This window comes from Myxine glutinosa, chromosome 7 (genome assembly GCF_964187855.1).
Source record: "Myxine glutinosa chromosome 7, kmMyxGlut1.1, whole genome shotgun sequence".
NCBI lineage: Eukaryota > Metazoa > Chordata > Myxini > Myxiniformes > Myxinidae > Myxine > Myxine glutinosa.
Window position 1 is genome coordinate 139803480 of NC_136267.1, and position 12325 is coordinate 139815804.

A 12325-nucleotide genomic window follows, 5' to 3' on the forward strand; every position below is an offset into this window, starting at 1 on the left:
TTGACTGCTCTTGCCTTCACACACCACGCTCTTAAACTCTCAAACTCCTTTTCTGGTGGGAAAGCTCCATGCTTCTGACCTTGGCATCCTCACACTGACTCTTTGGTCGACTGTTCAGCTCCACCCTCTGTGCCGACACATACGAGATCTACAACAGCCGAGGGTTCTTCACCATGAGCTTTAACCTCCAACAGGCCCACTTTTGTGTATCACTGGTGTGTGTGAGCATGTGCGTGCGTGTGTGTGCGAGCATGTGTGTGTGTGTGTGTGTGTGTGTGTGTGTGTGTTTTGGGTGTCACCATAGTTGGGGTATATTTCCCTGTCGTAATTGTTTTCACCGCGATGCCTATGTAGGGCGAAGCTGGATAGAACAGCGTCTGTCTGTCGGTATGCATGTCCCCCACAAACATCCACCAATCAGAGCTGAGGATGTGGTCGCATGACAGGGGGACGCGTTTAGTAACAATTCAGTTAGATATTTTCCTAAAAGTAAATATTGTTGCGAATCCGCCGCTGGCCTTCTCCCCTTACCAAGGGGGGATTAGTCCCCTTGTCTTTGACTGACCAGCGCGACCGGGACCTATGACGTCCCTTCCGGACAGCACGAAATAGGGTATTAGGACCAAATTTGCTATTACCTAAATACTCGCGCTGCCCTGAAGCGAGGAGATAAGCCCCGCACGAATCACATGTGTTGATACGCCGAGCGGTTGCGTACACGTGACTCGCGCTATTATCACTTACTAGACCCCGATTCAAGCGGTTCTTATTCGTACCATGCTTAGTCAATGGAGAAATCACAAAGGCGATCGAATTGGGAAGCAAAGGAATAACAGGTTTAATTATTATTATTTACAATGCACAATGGTTCAAGAGCAGAGACACAGAGCAATCCTTAAAACAGTCATATACTTAATCCCAAGGACACGGGCCCATCTCACACACACACACTCACACAGGGCTTGCAGATGGCAGGATGATGTTCACCAGCTCGCCCAGGGATGGTTCTCGTGCAGTTCTCTCCGGTCCCCGGCACGTCCTTTGGAGTAGGTGAAGGCAGGAGCTCTCCACGTGTCGTTTTGTATGGAGCGAGTTATCACGGGGTGAATTGGTAGGGAGCGGACTTTGACGCGGCTGGTGGTTATTCACTGGCGGCTATGGCCGCGCTTACTCGCGTGGGTGAAAAGCGCTATTCGAGTTCCCGGCGTGTCTGGCTGCGCCTGCGTACGTGTACCACCAACGCTTCTCCTTCTTCCCCTGGGTGCGCACGTTATACTGCGAGGTTATAGTTCACAATGGCGTCTCCACTGAACAAGTCCTTCTGATCCTCTTGCATCCTTGCGTGCGAGCAAACCCCCTCAAGTCCTATCGCCACTGCCGTGTGCACGCGAGTCCTGGCGTGTGAGTCCTTTCGCAACGAGTCCTTTCACAACAAGCAAACCCCCGCAAGTCCTCCCGCACTAGTGATGCAAGTCAAGTCCCCTCGAGGGCTTTGCGCAGCGCGTTATATAGGCACGCCCCGCGAACCTTCTCGAACTCACCAGACGCGCCTCACCACGCTCTCTCTCGCCACGCCGCTAGAGCCCTGATTGGCTGGTGGCTCTTACCATCTCCCGCTGCCACTCCCCGACCTCAATGCCGCCCCCACCCTTTTTAGGCCTACCTCGTGTTACTCGACTAGTGGGCAGCCAATTCTTAACAAACTGGATCGAGGCTAGGGTGGCTGGGAAATCGGTGGCAAGTAAAGCCTATTTTCTGTCTTTACACAACGCAGGCACTAAGAGGGGAAATGGCCTATTCTTACACATACTAAGACATAACTATACTACAAATGGGCCTTTATGTTGTTCGTGTGACTAACTATGGGGGGCAACCCTTTAACCTTTAATGACTTCAATGTGCCAATCTCAAAACCGTAGCAATATAATAACCTTCTGTGGAACGTTTTGGGGTCCCAGCAGGTGTCATAAGGCAGGTATGAGGTTTCAGAAAATTCTGAATACAATAATGATTTTGAAATTCGACACAGACCTTGCGATCGACACAGACCTTGCTCCTGAATCCGGAAGTGAACAGATGACGATGGTTCGCTGGTTTGATAATATCTCGATATAATTGTGATTTAACATTATATTTTGATATAATACCACAGTATTGATTTGTGATTGGAATGATGAATGATGCTGTTTGGAATGAAAATATGGAGATATTGAGTTTAAAGCAGAATGAGGAAATGACGTAAGGGTTTCCATCCATGACATTCCTGGATTCCACATTTGCAGTTTCGCCATTGACTGGATACATTATTTGATGCCATTGGCTATAGCAACATTCAGACTGGGTACGTTTTTTGTGCAAGTCATTCACGAACCTGCTGTCAATGCCTGACATTCGACTGAAGGTGGCACAGGAATGTGGAATTTATTGGTCCATTGTTTTTCATTCGCTGTTTGTTTTTTTTAACCCAAGTCATTGACGAATCGGCTGTAAAGTCAAAAAAGTTGAATATTTACATTATTTTCTAATTGCTAACTGGTATCCCCACCCAGGTCCTACTATCCTCTTCAACTAAAGTATCAAACAAGCCCAGCTATGCCGTTGTTAGACTATCGGTCTTGTTATTACTTGTGTAGTCTGTTGTGATCGAGATTTCGTTCTGTATCGTCTTCTATAATAAATAAATTATTCATTTTTTAAAGACACGGTGTGTGCCTCATAATGCTGCCACACTGATTGATTCCTATTGGAGGATTAAATTAGTAATTATCTTGTGTTTGGTAACCAGTGTTGTAGAACATGCATGGAATACGAATGACATTCAACTACTCGAGCATCAATTCATGCAAATTATAGATCGCTCGGTAATTATTGGAGCTAGCCCCAGTTACAGTGTGGTCATTTGCCACTTATGTAATGAATATGCACCTGCAAGGTAATTGCCATCAATGGGACAGTATGATACTATAGTTCGAGTGGAACCATGATCTTGAATCTTTCTAATCCCACAAATATAGAATCTGGAAAATAGAACTGATATCCTATCATCTCCATGAAGTTCATATTCAGTATTGAAGATTTGCTAAGTCATAAACTTAATGATGAGATGCTTCTCAATACGCTTCTTCAAATCTTTAACATGGGTGAATCAACTTTTTCTTGTGAGGGATTGTTCAACCTAGGGTTCCGTCAAAGGGCGAAGTTAACCTATTGTTATTATCAACAAATAAGTGATGATAATGACAAAACAATGACAATGGACGAGTCAGAGTACAAAAAGTGAAAGTGTTACTGCACCCCAGGCCTGCCTTCCCTAAAATCAGAGATTCCCAAATTTTTTTTTATGGCATTTCAATACACTTGGGCCTGGGCCTTTGTCAGTGTAATATAATTGCGGACAAGTGTAGCCTTGCAAGAGCAATCTATTGAACCACTTGTCTAATTGTTGTTTGCTTGGTGTGTGCATCATCAGGTATCTGGTACAATATCCTGCACGGAGTTGGGAAGCTGGCCGTCATCATTAACGCAAGTGTTTGCGAGTCATTTCACTTGTGTGTTGCTTCTTCACCCCCATGTGTCCTTCTCCACCTCACCTTGATCTCACTCTCACTTCTATTCTGCTGTTCGTGTTTCTCCCTTTTCATTTTGTCTCCTTCCATTCTGTTGAGCTCTTCCATGAGCCTCGATAATGTTTACAAAAAATATACAAAAATGTATTTTAAAAATGAGGACTTTCCGTTTCAAAATGTTCTTATTTCTTGTGGATTTTTATTACTAGTACACCGGCAGACTCCGGGAGGGACAGGAAAGGTCATTCCTCTTTGGGGTATATAGATTACAGTCGATCTATGGTCGGGTCTTAAGAACATTGCGTGTGTGTTCATTTACCAAGTTTCTTGTGGAGAGATCGCCAAGTAGTTTAAGCATTCGAGCAAGTACTCCATTCAAAACCGTTAATGAACGGCTGGCTTAGAAAGCGCTAGCTAGCTGCTTGGTAAAGGAGCACAACCTGAGCTTCTCCCTTTCAGTTTCGTATCAAACAGCGGGAGCGAGTTTCAAAAGTTCGTTAGGAAAAATGCCACGGTAGCGGCAGAAAGGGCCATGTTATTATCCCAACATTTTTGGGTTATATAGAGTACAGTAGATCTTCGCTCAATTCTGTAAGTAAACCTTACTTCACGGATTCCTCCAAATTTCTTCATTTAGTGTTATAAAAGAGCATTAGCGACTGTTTAAAAAGCTAAGCATACGTGTTTGTGGTATATAATATTTTTACTTCCTGTAGAAGCCGTTGCTCCCACGGAAACGCCATTATAACTAAAAGCTATTTATACACGTTATCACTCCAGGAAAAACGCCTTGGGGGAGTGAGACATTATCATTAGTATTAATATTGTTTTGTAATAACATTAACAATATACGATTATTATCATTAATTTTGTTATTAAAAGTGTCTTTTGAAAAACGCCATGATAAATCTTCTTCTTTGGAAAAACGCCACAATAAAGCTGATTTAACATTGATATACACCTCAACACGCAACCCCATTGACGGCAATGGTGGGGGAAACCCGCTCGGGGGAGAAAACCCCCTTGGGGAGGGGGACAAATGAATGCGCTACAACCTTCCTTGTGTAACCCTTGTAAAGTTTGGTTGAGATTGGATAAGTAATGACGGAATGTATTGGCGTCAAATATTCATCAGACAGACGGACAGACAGACACGAAATGGCGTATTTTAGTATGATTATTATTATTTATTTATTATACCACAGTTACGATGGGAACACTTTGTGAAGAGGAATGTTAGGAAAGTGTACTGGGATGGATAGTAGAGAGAACTAACTGGTGCTAGAGGGCAGTGGATCACGAGGAGTGTTAGGGTTAGACAGTGTAGCAGGTACAGTATGAATCTGCCTCGTCCTATATCAATGGAATTTGGAGGAAGAAAACGTATTTATTTATTTCGCTTTTGGCCGATTTTTGTTGCTCCAATCGAGCCAAAACAAATTAGGCTACAAACACTAAATTTTTGACTAAGATATATTTTTCAGGTTTGTCAAGATGTGTTCCCTGAAGAAATCTACTTAGCATTAGATCACCGTGACCTAACATATTAATTTTGGTAAAAGTTTATATGTTCATATATGATGCACCTTGGGCTGTCCTAGACGCCTTTTGATAACTAGGCCCTACTGACTTATTTCTGGGTGGATCTGACGTTCGACCTATTTTGTATCGCCGTGACCTCATTTATTGTTTCGACCTATCCCTTTAATTACCTTTTTACATTAATTAATAACAACGGTCCAAGAACTGATTCCTGAAGTATCACACTGTTTACATCCTCTCAGCCAGACATCCTCCCACTCACAGTCACTTTTATTTCCATCACTAATCCAGATTCAATTCCAATTTTCTACCTGGCCAGCCACTCCAAGCCCTCACCTTGGCTAACAACCTCTTACGTGATATCTTATCAAATGTCTTCTGAAGGTCTAGATATACTACATGCTTCCCTCATCCACCAAATCAGAAACTACTTCATAAAACTACAATAAACTTGATAAACAAGATTTCCCTTTCGTAAATCCGTGTTAAATATATATATATAAAAAAAATTTAACACGGATTTACGAAAGGGAAATCTTGTTTATCAAGTTTATCCTTTTGATAACTAGGCCGTGCTGACTTATTTCTGGGTGGATCTGACGTTCGACCTATTTTGTATCGCCATGACCTCATTTATTGTTTCGACCTATCCCTTTAATTACCTTTTTACATTAATTAATAACAACGGTCCAAGAACTGATTCCTGAAGTATCACACTGTTTACATCCTCTCAGTGTTGAACACCGTGTTGAACACCTTTAATTAGTTTGTATTTATTTAAACTAGCAATGGTACCCGTCTTATGGGCTGGGCTTCAATTGGGAGGCCCAAATGAAAAGGCAAAATATCAGAAATTGAAGGCTTTTTATTTTATTTTAAACGATTTATATAAACATCCGTTAAATCATATCACACGCAAATCATCAAAATCTAAACAGTATTTGTAGAATTTCAATAAAAGCCACATCAATGTTCATATCGGTAAATATTATTCCATCGTGTTTGGAAAAAGTGGAAAATTGGAAAAATTGGATATTGGAAAAAGAGGGAAAAAATTGGAAAAACAATATAGCCTATTTTACTCCAGGTGGTCCCAGGATTACCCAACCAAAATTTCGTTGCGATCGGTTCAGCCGTTTTTGCGGTACCTGGGGACAGACGGACGGACAGACGGACAGACAGACATTTGGTGAATTATCGTAAGATGGTTCCCTATCCATTCCTTAACTAACATTTTTGCCACGGTTTTTTTTTTTTTGGAAGATGCAATGAAATTAGGATTAGAAACAACGACAAAACTGTAAGACAGTACACAAGTTTGGAGCCGGATTCACAATACCTGTATTCAAATCTGCTCTTTGCAGGCCTTTGTAATTGCCATGACGTCGGATTTCATCCCACGGTTGGCGTACCAATACGTGTACAGTCCCAATGGCACACTGCACGGTTTCGTTGAGCACACCTTATCATACTTCAACACATCCGACTTCCCTGCAGAAAGCGTGAACAACGCCATGGACGATCTAAAGGTGTCCATCTGTCAGTGAGTTGCATCGACTGAGAGAATAGAACGGGGTGGGGTGGTCGTGGGAAAAGGCCTTCATGTTAACGTACACATGAAGTTCTTAAAGAGTTAAGAGCCCATTCGCATTCTGTGCATTAATAAGTAGTAATATATTGCTCTACCTCCCTCCCTGACCAATGAAGCTTTCGGGACTATCGAGAACCCCCGTGGTCAGTTGAGAAGTACGAACTATCCAAGGAATACTGGACTATCATGGCGATTCGTTTGATGTTTGTGCTCATTTTTCAGGTAATGGCTCCCGGTCTGATGACCTTCGTATGAGACCTTTTTTTGGTGTACAAGATCGAGGCTCGTGTAAGAGCTAACATTAATCACAAAAACACAAACTGGCAAATAAAACATGTGACAAAGGGAGCGGGAGACAAGATGGGGAGAGAGAGGGAAGCACACAAGCACAACATTTGAGAGCAGGGACTTCGGGAGATCTGTGGGAGGGCGAGGGCTTGGGGGGAGGAGGCATGGGAAGGGTAACACATGTGAGGGGGGTGGGGGGGGGGGGGAGTGGGAGAGGTAAAAAAAAAAAATCATGGACACTGCTAGGACTTCCAGGAAAGAAGTCGGGATTTCAAAAAAGTGGATCTGGGGTGAATTAATGGGGGTAGAAAAGATCAAGGTTTTGGATGGGGGGAGATAAGAGATGGTGGTGAACAGGTGTTTTAAAGACCTGGAGGGAGGAGTGGGATTGAAGAGAGTGAGGGAGTTTGTTCCAGAGGCTGGAGTAAAGAGGAATGATGGAGTGAAGGTGAGCATAGAGTCCTTAAGAGAGCAGAGCCCTTAAGATATTCTAATATAAAAAGACCATTAAACTTGTTCTCTTTCCCAACAGAACCTTGTCATGTTCTCGAGCAGCATGCTGGATTGGCTTATCCCAGATGTTCCGGAGGACATCGCTGAAAGCATCCGCAAGGAGCAACGCCTCGTCGCCGATTGTTTCTTACGCGATGAGCAGGAAAAACACAACATATTGCAAACTTTGGCCACCCAGAAACAAGACCAGAGAGAGCAGCTGACGACACCGAGTGGCCCACTTCAAGACGGAGGTAACGACTCTCCCATTTTGAAGGAAGGGGGCGGCATGGGCAATCCCGTCACACACATGATGGAGGCCGAGGACGTCTCACCCGAAAATAATTCCAATGACAGTAATAATTTATTCACAAACAATGTCAAGCTTTGACACCTTCAAGTCCACCTTCGACACCTCAAGTTTGACAAGTTTGAGTTCAAGTTTGACACCTCAAGTTTTGAATGTCCACCTTCGGATTTTGTATTGGCTGAGCCTGAGCCTGCTGAGCCTTTACAAGGCCCAAACAATGGAAGCATGAAGAGAGCTCCAAGTGTAACTTTACCTCTTTCTCGATGCAACTCAGCACAACACGTATCTCAAGATCTAAGTTCTGGCGATTCCTTTTATGGGGAATATCTTGGAATCTCTGTGCCTCGTGTGGTGTGGTGATTCCCATTACATTTTTCCTAAGGCTTGAGGCCTAACTAAATGGCACCTGAAGCACGTGGCTTGAGGTTGAGACCACCAGCACGTTTTTTTGATGTTTTGGCCTAAGGAACATGTTTGGAGAGAAACTACAAACATTTGTTCGTGTCTCAGGGTCGCGATGAAAAAGGTCGCACAACTTCGGGGCAAAAGGGGCTTTTATGAATGTAACGATCACTCAAAAATGACAAAACCTCAACTTTTATGACATTTTGATTTTCAAAATGTTCAGATAGATATGAAAGTTTCTTTTTACAGCCATATTTATGTATATTACGAGATTGCTTGGCTATTTATTTGTGTTTCGATCTTTACTGATTGTTAATTTCACTTCCTTGAAAGAAATACTTCGTGTTTTGTGAACTTCAGGAAAAATTACCAGAAACAAGGAATCTAAGACATATATATTCATATAAACTAGATCCGATATACATGAGTGATAAAAAATCCGGATTTAAAATGAGATTTTAAAATGCCAGGAGTTTACGGGTTTCAGAAGGTGGATCGGAGAAGATCCGTTTTTTAGGATCACGTTACCAAGACTACGTTGTGGTCCATTGCTCTTCTCACATCACTGAACCCTCGACAGCGTCAAATTGTCAGAAACTCCGACAACTTGCTATGTCAATTCTGACAACTTACTGTATCAATTCTGACAACTTATTGTATCGATTCTGACAACTTATTGTATCAATTCTGACAACTTACTGTATCGATTCTGACAATTTACTGTATCGATTCTGACAACTTATTGTATCGATTCTGACAACTTATTGTATCGATTCTGACAACTTATTGTATCAATTCTGACAACTTACTGTATCGTTTCTGACAACTTACTTTATCAATTCTGACAACTTACTGTATCAATTCTGACAACTTACTGTATCGATTCTGACAACTTACTGTATCAATTCTGACAACTTACTGTATCGATTCTGACAACTTACTGTATCAATTCTGACAACTTACTGTATCAATTCTGACAACTTACTATATCGATTCTGACAACGTACTGTATCGATTCTGACAACTTACGGTATCGATTCTGACAACTTACTGTATCAATTCTGACAACTTACTATTTCGATTCTGACAACGTACTGTATCGATTCTGACAACTTACGGTATCGATTCTGACAACTTACTGTATCGATTCTGACAACTTATTGTATCGATTCTGACAACTTATTGTATCGATTCTGACAACTTATTGTATCAATTCTGACAACTTACTGTATCGTTTCTGACAACTTACTTTATCAATTCTGACAACTTACTGTATCAATTCTGACAACTTACTGTATCGATTCTGACAACTTACTGTATCAATTCTGACAACTTACTGTATCGATTCTGACAACTTACTGTATCAATTCTGACAACTTACTATATCGATTCTGACAACGTACTGTATCGATTCTGACAACTTACTGTATCGATTCTGACAACTTACTGTATCAATTCTGACAACTTACTGTATCAATTCTGACAACTTACTATATCGATTCTGACAACTTACTGTATCGATTCTGACAACTTACTGTATCAATTCTGACAACTTGCTGTATCAATTCTGACAACTTACTATATCGATTCTGACAACGTACTGTATCGATTCTGACAACTTACTGTATCGATTCTGACAACTTGCTGTATCAATTCTGACAACTTACTTTATCAATTCTGACAACTTACTGTATCGATTCTGACAACTTACTGTATCGATTCTGACAACTTACTGTATCGATTCTGACAACTTACTTTATCAATTCTGACAACTTACTGTATCGATTCTGACAACTTACTGTATCGATTCTGACAACTTACTGTATCAATTCTGACAACTTACTGTATCGATTCTGACAACTTACTGTATCGATTCTGACAACTTACTTTATCAATGCTGACAACTTACTGTATCGATTCTGACAACTTACTGTATCGATTCTGACAACTTACTTTATCGATTCTGACAACTTACTGTATCAATTCTGACAACTTACTGTATCGATTCTGACAACTTACTGTATCCATTCTGACAACTTACTGTTTCGATTCTGACAACTTACTGTATCATTTCTGGCAACTTGCTGTATCGATTCTGACAACTTACTGTATCGATTCTGTCAGCTCTTCTGGAAGTTGGTACCAAACTGAAATTTTGTGGATCGTTTGAAGTTTTCAGTTGGTCCTCAATAAGTTTTTCTTTTCCGTGTGTCTTCTATATCTGATGCAGGGAAATGTGCTTTGCAATACTGTGTGGTCTCGGCCTCTCCTCTGTGTCACAGCTCACGCTTCCTGATTTTTTTTTGGAACTTAGTTTGTATTGTTTTTTGGGGGGATGAAGAGGATTGGTCAAATGGCACCTCTTCAGCTTTATGCTTTGGCAGGGCTTTGTATCTTAGCGCAGTCGACATCTTTCTCACTGGAGAAGGTGCAGTTTTTATTCCTTCTGCGTAAACATTCCCGCTGCTCGTTATGACAATGTCGGGACTTTGGTATCCCCTTTTTTGTCTTTTTCTAATGGTTTACAATCATTGTTGGGCGATTTTGGTTGCAGCCAGCCAAGCCTTTCTCCAAGCGGCCTTATGGCCGTAGGTACTTGTCCCGGGTCACCGATGGCATTCTGGGGAGTTGCGCCAATAAGATAAATGCGCAATTCCCGAAGGCAAATGCCCAAACCCCTCCGTGTTGGCCACTACGTGTCTATACCCTGACCGTAGTAATTGAAGCCTCCTCCATTCTGCGTTTTATTCCCAAATAGACAATGATGTACGACCACCTCTGGGTAAGCATCCTGCCAGCAGTACTACCAGCCAGATTTGTCCGGAGTCGTTGGATTCCTGGGTTTGCATCGCGAGAAAAGATTGTTTTTTAACCAAACGAAAATGTTCGAAGCACTTTATGTACAAGTAACAGCGATTGCACAATTCCACCTTTCCAATTGTGAGAGTGTATGCCATATGCCAGTGACTCATCTAATGGATTATCACACTGATTTTAACTATTTTTCCCCATTATAATGAAGGAATCATCTCCAGACTTGTACATGGTCACATGATCATTACAGAAACCTTTGGATGGTACTCATCACATTGCTGTGCAGACAGCATTTCCCTGCTGAACTCAAAAAAACTGGTTTATTTTTCAGTTGAATATTTATGCTTCACTATTTTAATTATTACGTATGCAGCCTGTGGCTGCTGGTTGCATCATTTCTGGGAGCGCAGCTGTTCCTCCTGTTTCCAGTAAGCTGGTGCTCATTTCGCCGACCTTGGGACGATGACAAGCTGAGTCACCCCACCAGGTGTTATCTAACAGCACGACAGTCGCTCCAACTCAAGCACCTAAGATCTTAAGGGTGTAGTACTGGTGAAAAATTGAGAAAACTACATAGGTACCTTTGAGAGGCCTTTACACAAAAACAAAGTCAAGTTAATATCTAATTTTCAGTTTTTCTTGAAAGATATAATCTTGGCTTTAACTCAGACCAGTTTCAACGCTTCTTTGTCATATTACATGCATATAATTTGCATAAATTAGACCGTCAATAAAAAACGAGGAAAAACAAAGAACACATTTCTACTTCTATCTTCTATGTCACCTATCATTCGTTTCACACAAAACTTGGTACATGTATTATACATGTGTTACTCTACTACCTGATGAGGATTTTGTGAAATTATGTCAAATGTTCACTAATTAGCTAATTATGCCAATTACCAGATAAAACTTGGTTGTCCTTCAATAAATCCACAATGGCTACTCCTATAAACAAAAGCCTTCATCATTTTAAAGGAAGTGATATTCTGAATATCCTGTCCAAATTTCAGCCCAAAAGAATGATGCAAATTAAAGTTACTAGGGCATGCCCGTACGTGGGTGCCCGTTCCTTGCCAAAAAAAAAAAAAAACGCTACCCGTACGCTCTACCCCGCCCGTACGCCCGTACGCCCGTAAACAAAAAAAACAACGCTCTTCGCTTCCGCCCTTCGCTCTGACTGAATTGGGAGAAATAATGCGCATAAGAAATCGAGAAATTATTATTTTCTCCGGAAGAAATCGAATTACGAACCGTAATGGCGCACGCGCTCGGCTCGGCTCGCTCTCACAACCGCAACAACGCGTTCTGTGATTG

The 12325-nt window shown here is 41.7% G+C and overlaps 1 protein-coding gene across 1 annotated transcript in view; it reads left to right on the plus strand.

Annotated features, from left to right (window-relative positions):
* The window catches only part of LOC137430878 (anoctamin-1-like), a 210907-nt gene extending 198821 nt beyond the window's left edge, over positions 1-12086 (plus strand). Inside the window, exons 25-28 of the mRNA XM_078782360.1 lie at positions 3470-3522; positions 6473-6651; positions 6816-6921; positions 7520-12086. Of these exons, the coding sequence (XP_078638486.1) occupies positions 3470-3522; positions 6473-6651; positions 6816-6921; positions 7520-7870 (689 nt within the window). The 3' untranslated portion in view covers positions 7871-12086. The remainder of the gene's footprint in view (positions 1-3469; positions 3523-6472; positions 6652-6815; positions 6922-7519) is intronic.
* The last annotated feature ends 239 nt before the right edge of the window (positions 12087-12325 follow it).